This window comes from Nannospalax galili, unplaced genomic scaffold (assembly GCF_000622305.1).
Source record: "Nannospalax galili isolate Female #2095 unplaced genomic scaffold, S.galili_v1.0 scaffold744, whole genome shotgun sequence".
In the NCBI taxonomy this organism is placed as follows: domain Eukaryota; kingdom Metazoa; phylum Chordata; class Mammalia; order Rodentia; family Spalacidae; genus Nannospalax; species Nannospalax galili.
Window position 1 is genome coordinate 1,286,048 of NW_008351509.1, and position 16,772 is coordinate 1,302,819.

Sequence of the window (16,772 nt, forward strand, 5' to 3'; positions counted from 1 at the left end):
CCCTATAGCCCCAGCTGGCCTGGAACTCACTATGTAGACCAGGGTGGCCTTGAACTCAGAGATCTGCCTCCCAAGTGCTGGGATTAAAGGAGAGAGCATTTTCAAAGCCTTGATCAGATTAGGGGGTTTGCATCCAGTAAACATGAAGAGCTCTTTAGATTCCCCATTTAAAAGATAACCAAGCAAGAAATGGGCAGAAAATTGAGCAGATACCTGTGATCTTCAGAGAACACCTGTGGTCATAACCACAGTAGACGTTGAGCACTGTGGGTCATAGAGAAATACAGGTCAGGCCCAGGAGATGGCTTCATGCACACCATTATGGGGACAACACTGGGGAGTGGGAGCACTTGAGTGTTGCTGGTGGGAATGAGAGGTGGAGCATTCTCCCTGGAAAATGCAGGTGGATGCTCCAAATAGAGGAGTGCACAGAGTTAGGAAATGTGACCCAGAAATTCTATTCTAATTCTAGGTGTGTCCCCCAAATAATTGAATGTCTACACCCACACTAAAATTGTGTACAAATGTTCATGGCAAACTGTTCATGATTGCCCAAAAGTGGACACCTCTCAAATGTTCATCCAGGAATGAAGAGGCAGAATGTCACGCAAGCTGGGAGGAAGTACAGCACTGATTCAAGTTACAGCGTGGGCGAGCCTTAAGAAAATTACGCCTTACAAAAGAAATTGGCAGCAACCCCACAGACTGGATGGCCCCACTTACGTGGAGTGTCGGGAAGATGCAACTTTACAGAGATAGGATGGATCCTAGTGGTGTGGGTTGGAGAGGGCTGGTGAGGAAGTGACGGCTCACATGGGTGTTGTATCTCTTTGGGTGCTGAGAGTATTCTGGAATTAGATAGTTTCACAACTCTGTAAATATCCTGGACACAAGAATTGTACATTTGATGGGTGAATTTTATCTTAATGTTTTGAGGTGGAAATGGAATGAAGAGGTTATTGGTAGGGTATAGAAACCTGTCTGTTGATATTAAGTCAGAGGTGACTTGGGACAGCTGGTTCATGCTGTGTGCTGAGACAAGATTGTTTTTTGAGGGTCAAGTAGGTCTTTCCTTATTGCCAATCCCCCAAAAGCCTCCCCTGGGCAAAGAGCCAGGTCCTTGATAGGGTGGTGGATGGTCAGGCATCTGTGTGCAGAGAGGCCTCTGTAAGTCTTGCCCTGAGCCAGGCAGAGAAGGCACAGTGATTGAGAGCATATCTGCTCAGGTGGAAAGAGACCAAAGGCAGCAGGACTGAGCTGGTGAAGGGACTCGATCTCCCTTCCTTGCACCCAGGAGAGGAAGAATGAATGTTACACTGGTCTGGAGGGGAGGGAGAGATGGGGAGGGGAATAATGGAGAACCGGGCTGCTGGGCACTAGACAGCCAACTGAGCCTAAGGTGAGCAGCACATATCCTGTGTAAAATCTCACATACAGCCCTTCAGGAAACCCACTCCAAGCCACCACACTACAACCCTGGTTCTCCATCTCCCATCCACCTTGTTTGATTTACTAGGAACTCAAACCAAAGCACCACTGTGGCAACTCCTAAATGATCCTTCTGGGACAAGACTAAACAAGCCATCATTATAGTTCAGCAGATTAAAGAGGAGCTTTGAGTGCTGAAATCTCTGATAAGGGTATCAGCATTTTTATTTTGTTTTGACTTTTTGAAACAGGGTCTCACTCTGTAGCCCTGGCTGGCCAGAACTTGCTTTGTAGACCAGGTTGGCCTGGAACTCACAGAGATCTGCCTGCCTCTGCCTCAAATGCTGGGATTAAAGGCATGTGCCACCACGCCTGGTGGGGGTCAGCATTTTTAATCTTCAAATATGGGCTTCCAGTGTTGGGGACCTCATTGGTTCTTACCTTGGGTGTTGCAGACACCTATGGAGTGTGGCATTGTTAAAACTGTCCCTGCCTGTGTCCCAGCCATTCTGTAGGTGATAAAAGGTACTGTATACAGAAGGATTATTCTGAAACTTGTAGATACTTTAGGAATTAATTATATGTAAAAATTAGTTGGGTTGAATTCATAGTAGAAATAAGAGAAATAACTTACCTGTGAGTTCTGAAGATTCTTGACATCAACATATAAGGACATCTGGGTCCTTATCCAGAACCATGTGAACTTCTTGATTTAAGTCAAGAGAATTTAGAGTATCTAATCTCATGGTTAGGCTTCAGAGGAGTAATATAGCTTTAACTCATTGAAAAGAATCCTTTGTAACCTCTGATATACTGACACAGTTCTAAAAGTCACAACCACTCTGATAGGGGATGGTGATGTGGGATGCTCACAGATTGTTGTAATAACCCACCAAGTCTCAAGTGGCTCAAGGTTACCACGGTGGTGACAGTCCTCGTTACTTGCCCTGGTGATAGTAAGTCAGGGTATGTCAGTCAGCCACATTGGCCACAGAAGCCTGTCAGACAAGAAAGGTGGCAGCTCTGATGACATGCTTATGGGTGTGAAATGCATTGGCAAGTTTGGTGGTGGGTCAAGGTGATGGTCACCCTCATTCTGCTGCAGCTCATGCAGAGCCAAGAGCCCTGCAGCTGTGGCAGAGAGCCTCCTAGCTCGGGTAGAACCCTCTGTGAACCCTGTAGCCAGGTTAAGTTTATGTAGCCTCTATGAGCCTCAGTTTTCTGACTTGGCCAAAGTCATGAGGTCTAAATACCTTACAATGCCAAGTACTTGGTTCTGCCCTGTGTGTGGCTGGCATCTGATTGGGTTGATGCCACCCTCATATCTGTTATCTAAAGGTGATGCTGTTGAGATTTTTTCCCCCCAGAGAAATAAAAGTTTGTGGATAATTATACTAGAATTAATTTTCACTTTAATAATATCAAACAAAACTCCTTTTAGTATGAATCTTTACTGAGTTGTTTCTGGCCCTCAGCATAAATAGCTAAAATCCAAGATAAAAAGGTGACTGTGGCAGTTAGTATCCTACCTGGACTCCAGAGCAGACTCCACAGGGAAGGGAAGGTTCAGTCATCCCCACAACAGGGGACTCTCTAAGGAAAGACCTTGTACCCTAGAATAGGCTCTGCCTGTCTCCTGCCCTCTGCATCACAGCATGGCTTCCTGGCTCAGTATAGCAGGCATGGGTATGCTTCTGAAGCCTAGGTCCCACTGGGCTGGTGGAGTACAAGACCTCCCGCATCCTCCCCATCTCCCTTGGCCTAATAATGTCTTCTTGTCCTCCCGCGTTCTGAGCCTGGCATATCTCTGGCCTGCTTTACCTCTGCTGGTTCTCAGAGCCTACTTCCAGGCAATTAGGAAGGTGAGCCTCCATGGGCCAGGAGTAGACACCGCAATTCACAGACTGTGGCAGTGGTCTTGGATGGCACTAGCCAGAACACAGGTGTGGGTGTTAGGATTGTCTTCTCCACCCGCTTCTCTTTGCATCAGTAGGCAGAGCCAGAACCTGCAGGTACCCCCTACTCGCCATGCTTCACTTTCTCCTACCCTGCCCCCATACTACCCGCACACTCACAACCATACCCACTGCCCCTGCCAGCCTTCCCTTTCCTTCCTGAGCCTGAGCAGAAGAATAGTAAGCAGCCAACACTCCTTCCTCTTCAAGGCATGAGGGTGTTGTGTGAACTCTGTTCTCCCCTATCTCTGCCACAGCACTGAATGGCATGGGTCTGCTGACTGATCACGGCCTTTAATACAGCAGCAGGTATTTTGTAGAGTGTGGTGGTCTCCACAGCTGTTGTAGGTTCTGGCAGAGTAGTGGGCTCTGTACATGTTATAGTTTCCCTTTAGGCTAGGATTCCATGAAAGCAAGTTTGATCTAACTTTCATGGCTTAAGAAAAAAAAACAGTTTGCCAAGGACCCTGCTCAGTCAGGTATATGGAAAGCAGGGAGTGGTACACCATGCAATGTTTGGAGGTGACTGTTTCTGTGGGCTGGTTATGGGTTAAGTCTTTCTCAAGTTAAAATATCTCTGCAGGTGGAAAGTGGTCACTTGGGCCACACTGCAGTGGGGAGTCTACCACTTGCCTTTCAAATGAGGACAGCTTTCCCTGAGGCACAGTTTGTAAGTGCCAGAGTCATTGTGAGATCTGGCTACCACAGGGTCCTTCTGCAGCCTGATTAGGGATGATCCAGTGTTTGGCGATTTGGTGTTCCCTGTGTGTTGGCTTTTGAGCTTCTCAAGTGCGATTTCAGGTATAGCTTCTTGTCCACTCCCTAGCAGACATGAAGGACACTGGTCTCCCTCTCTCTGGCCCCAGCATCATTCTCGTGGTATGGCAACAGGGCTTTATACTTGCCGGTGTCCTGCTGGCACCCTGCCTGGCCCCTGACTCCAATTCCTCCAGTGACCTCGTACCTGTCCCTTCTCAAGTGCCCCGTTGCCTTCTCTGGTTGGGCTCACTACAGGAAGCTCTACTACTGCCGATGTTCCTTCCCCTCCTCCCTGCTTTTCTGTCTGGCCCATTCTCGGCATCCCTCTATGGGGAAGTCAGTGTGCCATTCCCTCATGTCGGGAGGAAAGAGACGTGCAGGAGCAGAGTTCCATTAACCATCTGAACCCTGAGGTTGATGTTAGTGTACAGAATCAGCTGTGACCCAATGTGGAGTACACATTGTAATTGTCTAAAATGAGCAAGACTGTATCCAAAAGGACTATCCTAAATTACAGCATTTCAAGCTAAATGAGTTTAAACATTGTCTTTGGAAAGTCTAGGCAAGTATAGCATTGTTGTACAGCACTGTCCTCAGAATCAGATTAATGCCATCTTCCTGAGCTCAGCTGCGGCCACTTGTCAGAAGTCATCACATTTGGGCCCACTGACTGCTGACACCCATGTAGAAAGAGGATCAGGGAGAGGCACGGGACCCTCACACCTCCCAACCCATGGTGCATAATTCAGTCCTAAGTGCAAGTGCCCTTGGGGAAGGGCTGGTGTGTGTAGACTGGGGAAGACTAAGGGAGGGACACTCATTGTGGCTGTGGGGAAGCCAATCATCCATGCTTGGATGAAGACTTTTCGGTGCAGCCTTAGGGAAAGCACCCACACTTCTGTAACTAACCCCTCACCCATTGCTCTGTAAGTTGCACAATAAACTCACTGGTTTCCCAGAGAGTGCACTTTGGTAAATCCTACCTTTGTTTGTTGTTGGGACCAAGGAAGAAGGGGTGGACCTTGTTTACATCTCTCCTCCAAGGAAGGAGTTTTAGCAACAAGCAGCAAGCTCTAATCAAGAGAAAACATTAGGGTGAGAACTATCCTGTGATTTCCTCACCAATCCAGCTTGATTTCTGTCTTGCCAGTGTTCATGCTGATTAATGCCCTCAGTGTGTGAAACCTACAAAGAGACACATCCTATTTTTGATATTTAGTTTAGATACAAAGTTAATCTAACCAAAGGCAGGGAAGTAGGAGGTTGCCCAGAAGTCTGAATATATACATCCTTATTTTTGATATTTTGCTTGTATATGAAGTTAGCATAACAAAGGCAGGGAAATATAAGATTAATCAGAAGCAGAACTTGGTCTATGAATATGGGGTAGATTTTGCACCTGATGTCCAATACCTGTTTCCTAAAAAGTGTCACCCCAAGTGAACCCAAGAGCCTCAGGTGGTCAGTCTCCAGCCTCCACACAGAGTCAGGCTCCATGCTGCGATGCTGCAGCCACTGTGTGTTGGTGACTCAACATATTGTCCTCTCGACCATAACCAGTGGTCATGATCATGCCCATCAGACGCACAGCATGTGTGGGTATACATAGTCACGCTGTCCAACCCATGGTGATGACAGCTCTATTGTCCCCTGCAGGCTCTAACCCTAATGAATGGAAATGAACACAAATGAGTGTCCATGTCACTAGATTGTACCACCTCTGCATTTCCTGAGGCTGCTCGGCAGCCCTGTGTTAAAACTGTGCCACTGGAGCCTGCGCTCCTCAGGGCTCCTCCACTGCAAGCAAGGATAGTGGGAAGAAGGTCTGGTTTATAAGAGGCCAGGGTTAAATGTGAGACATTGCCGCAAATGTAAATGCGAGTGGTAATTGCTATACTGTACCAGAGGGGAAGTTCGTAGCTAAAGGACTTGGTCTAAGTAAGTTAGCGGTAGAATTTAAAAGCAGAGTTTAGTGGTTAGTAATTTTAGCCCACTATTTTAAAATACACTTTGTGTCATTACTGCCCAGTCATTGATATGTTTTCTCAGCTGGCGTCATGTCAACACTTAGTGATTGCTGAATACCTACTGTGTGCCCCAGTGCAAGGGTAAATCAATATGCTATATCATGTGTCCCTGTGTAAGAGATAATTCAAATTTTATTTTGTAGTTTGTGGATGGACCTTGTTGTAGCTATACATGGGAGTCATGTGAGATGCTTAAGACAAAAAGGTGACGTCCTACCCCAAGGTGAATGAGAAGGTTCCTGTCAGGTCCTGACTGTGTTCTTGTTTTATTTTTATTTTTAAAAATATTTTACTTATTTATATTTTATGTGTATGAGTGTATTTCCTGCATGTAAGTGCACCCGTGTCATGTAATGCCCACAGAGGTCCAAAGAAGGCATTGAATGCCCAGGAACTGGAGTTAGGTTGTGGGTACTGGGAACTGAACCCTCGTCCTCTGCAAGAGCAGCTAGTGCTCTTAACCACTGAGCCAGCTCTCCAGCCCCATTTATTTATGTATTTGTTTGTTTATTTATTTTATTTATTTATTTTTGAGACTGAGTTTCCCTGTAGCCCTAGCTGGTCTGGAACTTGCTATGTAGACCAGGCTGGCCTCGAACTCACAGAGATCCACCTCACTCTGCCTGTTGAGTGCCGGGATTAAAGGAGTGTGCCACCGTGCCTGGCTGTTGTTTTAATTTTAATATTAAAGAATTTTGTACAATGTCTTAGTTTCATTTCCTGTTGCTATGATAAATAACCTGACAAAAGCAACTTTAAGGGAGAGGTTACTTGGCTTATAATTCTATGTTACAGTCCATCATTATGGAGAAGTCACAGCCAGCCACAGTCAAGAGCAGAGAATAAGTGTGTGCGTACTACTGCTTGCTTTCTCTACCTTTATGCAGTTCGTGACCTAAACCCAGGGAGTGGTGCCACCCATGTTAGGCTCGGTCTTCCCATATCAGTTAACATAATTAAGACAATACCCAGAGATATGCCCCAGACTAACCCGATCTAGACAATTCTCCATTACGATTCTCTTCCTAGGTGATTCTCAATTGTGTCAAGTTGGCAGAACTAACCACCACATAAAACAAGTCCGTAGCATGATATTCACCATCATAACTATTTTGTAAGGCGCACTTGGGTAAAGTGTGTTCATGTTGTATGAGAGATCTCTAGAAGGCTGCAAAACTGAAACTTTGCACCCCCAAAGCAAAGCCTCTCGCCCCCTCCTTGTGACCTCACTTGCCCTCTGTCCTATCGCTTACCGTCTGTCTCCTGGTTTCAGCTGTGCTACTTCAGACACTGCCTTGTGCTGGGATCACACAGTGTTGTGTGGGTGGTACCCATCCAGTGCACAGACTTATGTTTTGTTACTTGTTCATCCACAGACATCCAGCTGCCTCTACTGCTGGCCACTGACACACAGAGTCACCACAGTGTGCAGGGGTCTCTGCAACAAACTGACTTCACTTCCTTTGGGTGAACACCCACAGCTGGGCTGCTGGATCACAGGGTAGTCCTGCTTTTAAGTTTGTGAGGGATCTCCATACTGATTTCTACAGTCGTGGCACCATTTTGTGTTGCTACTGACAGAATGCAGTGGCTCTTGTCCACATCCTCCCAAAGGTGGCTCAGTGGTTGTTCTCTGGGTCTCTGGTAGCCACAGTCTTAATGGGTTGTAGGGTGCATCTCATGATGGTTTTAATTGCATTTTTAATTGTGACTGACATGAACATCTTTCCATGTGCCTCTTGGCTGCTATGTATTCCTTACAGAAATGCCTGTTCAAGCCTTTGTGTGTATTTTAACCTGGTGGTTTATTTTTGTTGTTGATTCTGTTGGTCTTCTTTGTTAAAAGCTTTCAGAGGTGGAAACCATTGGTCCAGGAGAATGGGTAGTTGGTGAGTAGTAGAGAATCTCTGGGTCACCTTCCAGTGCCTGAGGTTCAGGGGTTAAGGAAGTTGGGTCAGTGCTGCCTTATGGCCTAGGAGATGCTGATCAATGGAAAGAAGAAGCTAGGATGTGGTACTTGGGATCAGGCAGGGCCAGGAATGGATTTGGGAGTGACCACCTATGGGTAAAGAATAGACAGATCCTCAAGGAAGCCTGTTGGGGAGGAGGAGAGGCACTCCAGTGCCCTGTCAATGCCATATAAGGGGCTAGAAAGAAAAGTCAGTCCTGGAGATGGTAGCCAGTAACGCATGGGCCCTGAGAGCCTACACACTCAGCTGGTGTTTGGCAGCCTTTGGAGTGCAAGGGCATGATAGCTGAGACTCCCTTCAACTCAGAAGTCAATGATCAGACTCAGACCAGGGATGCCAAGAAACTGTAAAGACAGAACAGGACTTTTGGCAGTTGTTCCATTTCTTAGAGTGCACCGTATGCACTTTTGACAGCTTCTTTGTACTTTTTGGAAAAAAAAAAAAAGACTGTGCAGAAAGGAAAGAAAAGGATGAATGTCTAGAGTATTTAGAGACAAGGCAGAAACCAGAGGCAGTCACCAGACTCTTGAACCAAGACAGGTCTGAGCTACCCTAACTTTCATAGGAGTCTCTCCTGGGAGGATGTGGAGACCATGGTCAGTGTCAAGGGTGGAAGAGGCAGCACTTGTCTGCAAGAACTGACCTGCCTCTAGGCTGTGCTTATGCAGCTCCCTCTTTTACCACAGTTGCGGTTGGTTGGTTGTATTTTCCCCTTCTACAACAGTTAAGGTTGTGATTTCTCATTGTCAGCCATCACCCCCACAAAGGAACATTCACAGAGGTGGCAGGTAATGCTATGCTACAGAGTTTCTGGTGCTTAATCTTTACAGCATCCCTCTAGATAGAGCAGTACAACCATTCCCATTCTACAGCTGTGAATCAAGGCACTGACAGTAGAAAGCTACCTGTTGCTGAGGTGCTGGACCTCAGTAGTGTGGCTCTGGGTCTCAACCTCTCCTGTTGTGAAAGCCGGTTCCTCAGCTCTGTAAGCAAGACTCCTTGTTCCTTTCTCTGAATTAGCCATTTCTCTCCCAGCAAAATGAACACCTGACCTTGTATATCTGATCTCTCCATGGATGTATCCACTCAGGGTGCCTGTGGGTGGACCTACTGTACCACATTTACCCAAGGCTCCTGTGAATGGTTACCTTGCATCAGAAGGCACATACTTTGTTCACTGCAAACCCTGCTGGGCAGAAAGGTTTTACTGGTTTGTACCACTGTGAGCAAGGTTGCCCTGTGTGCCATGTAAGGGGCTGGAAAGGAAAGTCTGTCCTGGAGATGCCTACAGGCCTCATTCTGTGAGATCATGCTGTTCTGTCCCGGCCTCTTAGGTGGTGTATGGTGTCATGTTGCTGTGACGTGGCATGTCCATGGTTGTGAGCATACGGGTATTTGCTTTTGCTGTGCCTTGTCTATGAACAGCCTATGAGTGCCTTGCATTTGTCTGTGCTACTCAAGTGCTCTCTCAATTGATGAGATGTTATTTTATGTTAAAGAACTGAGACGTCAAATAATGTGCATGTTACAAATAGCTATTATTTGTCTTTCGACATCAGAGCATACACACTTAAGCGTGGATGTGTATATACTTGTATGCATATGCATACTTGTATCATAAAATAGTTATACAGAACGCTGTGTATATGTGTGTCTGCTCACATGCATATATATACATTAGAAAATAGTCATATAGTCAAATTGTTAATCCCCTGTGACCTCTGGGTGGTTGTCTTTCAGAAGGACCTCATTCTGTATCCCAGGCTGGCCTAGATGTCACTATGTAGCCCAAGCTAGCCTCAAATTTATGATGATCCTACTGCTGCAACCTTTCCAATGCTGGGATTACAGGTTTATGCCTCCATGCCTGGCTTGGGGTCGTCTTTACAGGGACTGTCTGCACCTCTTTGGTTACAAGTCTTTCCTCAGGACTGGTTGTTGGTCATTGCTATCTCAAGAAATGTGACCGTGTCACCTGGTTATGGCAACCAGTGGCCTCCTTTGAAGGGATAGTATGGATGACCAGTCTGACTGAGGTGCCCTGCTGCCAGTATCAGCCACCTCTCCTCTGTGCAAGGAAGAGCCAGTCCCAGCTGGTGTGCAGGCATCTCCTCTCATTGTTAGACCTCACTGCCTAGGCTTGTGCTTAGAATTCCTGAGTGTTAGATTTGGGGGTCATTGTCTCTGCTGATTCTCTGTGCTATTTATGAAAAAGAGCCCTGTGTACTGAGGGTGTAATAGGGGGAATGTGACAAGTGTTCTATAAAGTCCAGGTATTTGTTTTGGAGTGAAGACCTGGACCTTGGCGGTTCACCCCACCACTGAGGGTATGTGCACAGAGCCTCTGCCATTCTGTGTGTGACTGAACTTTCCTTCCCACCTTTGCAAACCTGGATTTGCTGCTCAGAACTTTCTTTTTTTGGGACTCCATTTTCAGTTTCTAGCTTTACCTTGGCATTATGTAATAACCTACTACAGATGCTCAATTACTGCATTCCAGTGAAGTCCAGAGATCAGAGGGAGGTGGGAACTGGGGTTGTTCCCCTCCTCATGACAGAACAGTGGAGAAGAGAACAGGCTTCCTAGGGGTGGGAAGACTCCCCCAAACTGGTAGTGGTTGAGCACGAGTTTCTCTCTGATGTGTCTTCCACAGGTCTCTGTATAGATGAAATGATGGTTGAGGATATTTATCTGTGGTAGCCCAATCCTCTCTTGTGAGTCTTGAGAATGAGAAGTGGATATCTGAAAAGAGAAAGTGAAAATTCAAATGCATTAGTGATCAGTTTTAGTAGCGTTGCAGCAGGCAGTTACTGCCTTAAGCCACTACATGCTAAGTGCGCATTTCAAATATATGTTTTATTTATTTTTAAATTTGATTACATTATTTGCTTATTTAGTCTCTCTCTCTCTCTCTCTCTCTCTCTCTCTCTCTCTCTCTCTGTGTGTGTGTGTGTGTGTGTGTGTGGACATGCCACAGCATGTATAGTATGTGTGTGGAAGTCAGAGTCAGTAATCTCCTTTTGCTGGCAGGTCTCAGGGATTGAACTTAGGTCATCAGGCTTGGCAGCAGGTGTCTTTCCCCACTGAGCCATCTTTCCAGCCCAACAACCGCATTGAAAGCTTAGTTTTGTGTGGATTTATTCCACAGCATTCAAGCACCAGCTGTATGGGAAATAGTACACAGAATGCCTGCTGTTTATTCAAGCAGAAGATATAAAGTTATCATTGAAGTGATTTGAAATGTTAGAAGCCTAAGGGATTCGGGCATCCAGTGTTCCTGAGCCCCTGTCCATCACATTAGTGAGGTGGGGAGTTACACAGAACAAAGCCACTGTGTGTTCCTGGGGTCATCACAGTGGTGACAGGCACAGGGGGCTGTCACTTTAGATAATAAACAAGGTGGAGAGCTCCCAGTGTGCTTTGCCAGTGTGTTCTGGACAGGAGCCTGCCTGTTTTCTGAGTGTGCTGCCACCCTTGTCTTCCACTTTTCCTTGTGCCTGTCTTAGTCACCTGCATGGATATTTGTGAAAACAGGAAGGTGTATTCAGATCAAAACTAGGTTCCCCATTCTTTCTTATTTTTATTCAATGTTTTCCCAAGTCAAGCTGCATTTTTCGAAATCCTCAAAGGAGAATTAATCCGAATCAAGAAAAGTCTCAGGTTCCCTCATGGAGCTGGACCCCAGTCGGACCCCTGTCCCCTTGATAGCATCCCATTCACTGTGACAAAATATAAAATCAGCTCAGTAAGGAAAGGCCAATTTGGCTCATGGTTGCAGAAGTTTCAGTCCATAGTTGGTTGTCCCTGTTGCTTTGGGCCTCTGCTGAGGCAGAACATCATGGTGAGGTTTGTGTGGAGGCTTCCCACCTCCTGGCAGCAAAGAAAAAGATAAGAGAGGCTGGGGTCCCAGTACCCCTTCAAGGGCATACCCCCTGTGACCTACCTCCTTCTAGCAGGGCTCACTTCCTAAAAGTTCTACTAACAACCTTCAATATGCGGGCCTTGAGGAACATTCCAAATCCAAACTATAGCCAGCCCCATCCCCAGACTCATACCACAGACTCATTCTCTGGCCCTATCCCCAGATTCATTTGTCACCAGCTTCATCCCCAGACTCAACCCCTAGTCCCAACATGAGCCCCAGACTCATCCCCAGCTCCATCTCCAGACTCGCCCCTCCATTTCCAGACTAATCCCCCAGACTAATCCCCTAGACTCACCCCTAGCTCCAGGCCTGTTTATATCTGTGTGTTTTTGAGACAGGGTCTCCCTATAACCCCAACTTTCCTGGCTTTCACTATGTAGACCATGCTGGCCTCAATCTTATAGAGACCTGCCTGCCCCTGCCTCTTGTTGGATTAAAGGTGTGTGCCACCACACCTGGTTACCCTGCTCCATTCTTTAAGCAGTACTGTATAGCAGCTACAGACAGAGCATGTCATTGTGTTAGACACACAGCTAGCTGTCTGATGTCCAACAGTCTTGGCCATGCTGAAAATTAAATGATATAAACAAATACTTAAGAGCAAAGGTACAAGGACCCAGAACTTACCATTACACTTTCTAACACCATCGCTGCGCTTCACTGTTACCTTTGCTTTGGAGGGTCCTTCACATCCAAGCCCTGTGATATGTGACAGTTTGTCTCCACACACTTGTGCCTACACAGTTCATGGGCCTTCCTTCCAGAGTCTGATGTGAAGCCCTCCCTATGTCACCCCGTGGTACACATCAGGTTCTGTTCAGAGCCCGACAGGCCCCTTTTACCCTGAAGATACTTTAATTATAAATAGAACACATTTCCCACTTCTTTCTCTGCTCCAGTAAAGCTTGCCAGCATCCTCCAACTTCCATGTCCACTGTCAACCTGTATTCAGACTCAACCCAGCTCACATCAGACATGAAGAAAGCAGTGCACCCATGGACAGGCTCTCTCCTTATCTTACTCTTCAAATAGTAATGTATGACAGCTGCTTTCAGAGCATGCCACTGTCCCAGGCACTGCAACTAATCTAGAGAGGCTCAAAGTCTGCGGGAGGATATGTGTAGGTTGAATACAGATAGGGTAGCATCTTACCCAAAGGACATAAACCCTGTTGGTTTTCCACCCCAGGGCATTCCTGGAACCTGCCCCCTTGGCCCTTACATTAGGGGGTCTGATTTTCACAAGTGTGCAGTGACACAGATGGAGCAGTTGGAGAAAAACAAAAGCAGCTTTAGAATTTTCAGTTTTGTAGTTTTTGTAGTTTACATTTTGAGCTGAAATGTAAAGCACTGAACAGATCTATTTGATTTGGGTCCCTGATGCTTTGTCAGCTCAGCGAGTGCATGGTAGCAAGTGCTTCCCTTCCCTGTGAAAATGCCAAGGTAGTCAGAGAATAAAGATCAGCCATACACTGCATTTTGTTTCCTTCCTGAGATAGAACCAAGGATTTGTTCCAGAAGGAGTCCGACTTCGAAGCTCTGTACATGTGACAGTCCCACAGCAGAGCTGAGAGCAGGGCTCAGTGCTCTGTGACACGTGGCAGCACAAACAGATGCCATAGAGAAGGCAGGAAGATCCATCCAGAGAGAGATGAAACCCAGGCTTAGTGTGGGCAGTTTGGGCAGGTGCCTACAACTGGGTGATGAGGGGATGTGACATGGATGGGGCTTGCTTGGCACCCTCCGTCTGAAGCCAAGAGTTCAGAGGCTTAGCACAGTTCCAAAGGATGCAGTGAAAACTTTGCATGTGTGTGGATTTGCATGGACAACAGGAAACAGGAGTTTCCATTTCCATTTCACTTTACTACACACTCCACTCAGCGTGGATATGTGTTCACCCTTTGAAAGTGCACGCATCGAGTGGTTGTTTAGGATACTGACAGATATGCAAGTAACTTTGGAATATTTTCATCTCTCCTGATCAATCCCTTTCCAGTCCATCTGCCCCTTAGCCTTGCAAACTTTCATCTGCTCTTTTGTCTTTTATAGATTTGCATGTTCTGAACCTTTTACATAAATGGAACCATTTATCACGTATCTTCTGTGGCTGGCTTCTTTCAGTCAGTACAGTATCCTCAAATTCATCCATGTTGTAATAGATATAGGACTGTTTCATTTCTTTGTATGGTTGAATAATACTCCATTATATGGATGTACCGTACTTTATCTACTCATCAGTTGGTAAATATTTCAAAGGCTTCTGATTTCCGCTGTATAGTAACAATGCAGTGAGCATTGTGGCAGCACCTGCTTTGATAACTTTTCCACACCATGTCCATTCCTCCTGACAAAGGAGAGGGAGCCTCCATCATCTCTTCCTCCAAACACTTATCGCCCATCTTGCAACACTGCACTCAGGCCTGCCAGGATAGGAAGAGCCATGTTCTACAGCCCCCAGTCTTGTTCTGGTGACATCATTTAAATTTGAGTCCATCTTGCCCTGAAGGAGAGTTTTTCAACTGGGAGCAGTTCTGCCCCACCTCTCCCACCCATAGGACACTCCAGTGCTTAGAGACTTTCTCTTGTCACTGTGGGGCAGTTGACGTCTGTGCTGGATAGCTTTAGTGTCAACTTGACACACCTGGGTTAAAGGAGCCTAAATTGGGGAATTGTCTCTATTGGACTGGCCTGTGGCCATGTCTGAGAGGCATCTTCTTGATAAGTGATGTGGGAGGGCCCAGCCCACTGTAGGTGGTGCCACCCCTGGGCAGGTGGGCCTGTGTTGAATAAGAAAGCAGGCTGAGCAGGGGCCAGGGGAGCAAGTCAGTAAGCAGAATTCCTCCATGGCCTTTGCTCCAGCTCCTGCCTCCAGGTTCCTGTCCTGAGTTCCTACCTTGGGCTCCCTGATGAACTGTGACCTGGGAGATGTAAGATAAATAAACCCTTTCCTCCCCAAGTTGGTAGTGGTCAGAGTGTTTTGTCACAGCAATGAAGAAACAAACTAAGACAACATCCATAGAAGACAGTCTGTGCAGTGTTGTTTGTGCTGCTCTGGGACGCTGAGCCTGGGAAGACTGTTGTGAGCCTCTGCTTTCCCCAGCAGACATCCACACGTGTCCCTAACCTGGTCTGTCTTGCACAGGTACGGCTGGAGGGATGAGACCTGCTTTTCATCTTGTGCTAAGAATTCATTGAACTCAGAAGTAAATTTCTCCATCGTCATAAGTGGCTCTGCAAGTTTACTTTTATTTACCAAGGGAAGATTGGAGGGAGACACTTGCATTTCCGGTGTTAAAGATGTTTCCATGTGGGAGGTTTGCAGTGATCTTTCAAAACTTTTTTTTTCAACAGACCTCTTATCCCCCCCCCCTTTTTTTTTTACAAACAGACAAGAAGTCAGTTCTGAAATGGTGTGTAATTGCACAACCCCATGTCTGTTCAAGTCCTGTTCAAGCTCTTCTCAGAGAACCATCATGATCTTCTGTTTCAGGTTTTGTATTTTTAATGGAAGTTGCTTTTCATTAAAAAAAAAAAAAAAACAACAGAAGCAGAAAATACAGCCTTATCGGATCAGTATACTGGGCTATTCTTGCAGCTATTAACTGTGTACTTCATCATGATTTACGAGACAGATACGAAATGTAGAGTTACTGTACTAAAGAGCTACGTGCCTCCTGAGCTAGACGTACCACAGTGAAAACATGAGGTTTTTCTCAGTCCCATCCACATGAGTTCCTAGAACCTGGACAAAGTGGCTTCCCTTGTTTCTCTCGTGATTTAAAGCCCATGGGAACACTATCTAGGGATGAGGGTTATGTGTTCTCCACAGTGCTCAGTGCAGAGCCTGGTATGGGGGTCCATGGAATGGGTCCTGCTCCATCCAAAGGATTCAACACTAGGCATAGGAACACCTGTAAGGGGGAATTTCAGCTAGGCTCAGGTGGAGGAAGGTGGAAATGTCCAAATGCAATCAGTATGACCCATTTTGTGGGTCCATACATTAAAGTTCCCTTCTGTTGAAAAGGATTCTGTCTCAGCTCAAACACAGTTGGTCAGTTTTTATAGCCAGTTCATACAGTGCATAATACAATTCATAATACAGTTCATACAATGCATAATATGCATTCACAAGGTAGACTGTTCTCTCTTCTTCAAATAGTTATGAGTCAGCACTGCCAATAAATACTTATTGCTTTGACCTGAGTTGGATAAAATCTGGGTTTAAAATACAGTGGCCTCAAAAAGATGAAAGATAACTTTACATACAGTAAGTTAGTTTGCTCATTCTGCAGATCTTTTTTGTCGTCACTGGGTGCTATGTGGGCCTTGAACAACTTGCTCACATCTGTTAGATGTGACCACAGTCAGACACCATGGTTGCTCTGTAGTAGAGTTGTGTGATACACTGGGCCTGCAGCATCTGGGCCTGCAGGTCATCTGGTTAACAGCCACCCCGGTGGGTAGCTTAGGGCTGTAGGGTGACCTGCCACCCACTGTCCTCTCTGCAGGGACCTGCCTGCCATGCCATGGTGGCTATGACTCTGGAAGAAGTTGGAGAGCCCAGTAAATACAATCCCCTTTGTCCAAGATTTCATCCAATTAAGGCCATGAAAACTCATGCTTTGGTCACTTGAGTGCTGTTCCTGACCACCCTTCCCTCTCAGTTCTGATGACTGGGCTGTGAAGGACAGGATTGGGGTCCAGAGCCT

The 16,772-nt window shown here is 46.3% G+C and overlaps 1 protein-coding gene across 7 annotated transcripts in view; it reads left to right on the forward strand.

The window, feature by feature from the left end:
- Positions 1-16,772, forward strand: part of Atp11a (ATPase phospholipid transporting 11A) — a 128,099-nt gene that overhangs the window by 27,761 nt on the left and 83,566 nt on the right. For 2 of the 7 annotated variants that reach the window (XM_017802020.2, XM_017802022.2), the window contains exon 1: positions 15,474-15,553. The exons of 2 other annotated variants lie outside the window; for them this stretch is intronic. In XM_017802020.2, the coding sequence (XP_017657509.1) occupies positions 15,494-15,553 (60 nt within the window). In that variant the 5' untranslated portion in view covers positions 15,474-15,493. Of the gene's footprint in view, positions 1-15,471; positions 15,554-16,772 lie in introns of those variants that run through there. 3 more of the 7 variants (XM_029553697.1, XM_029553696.1, XM_029553698.1) reach the window with 2 other exon arrangements.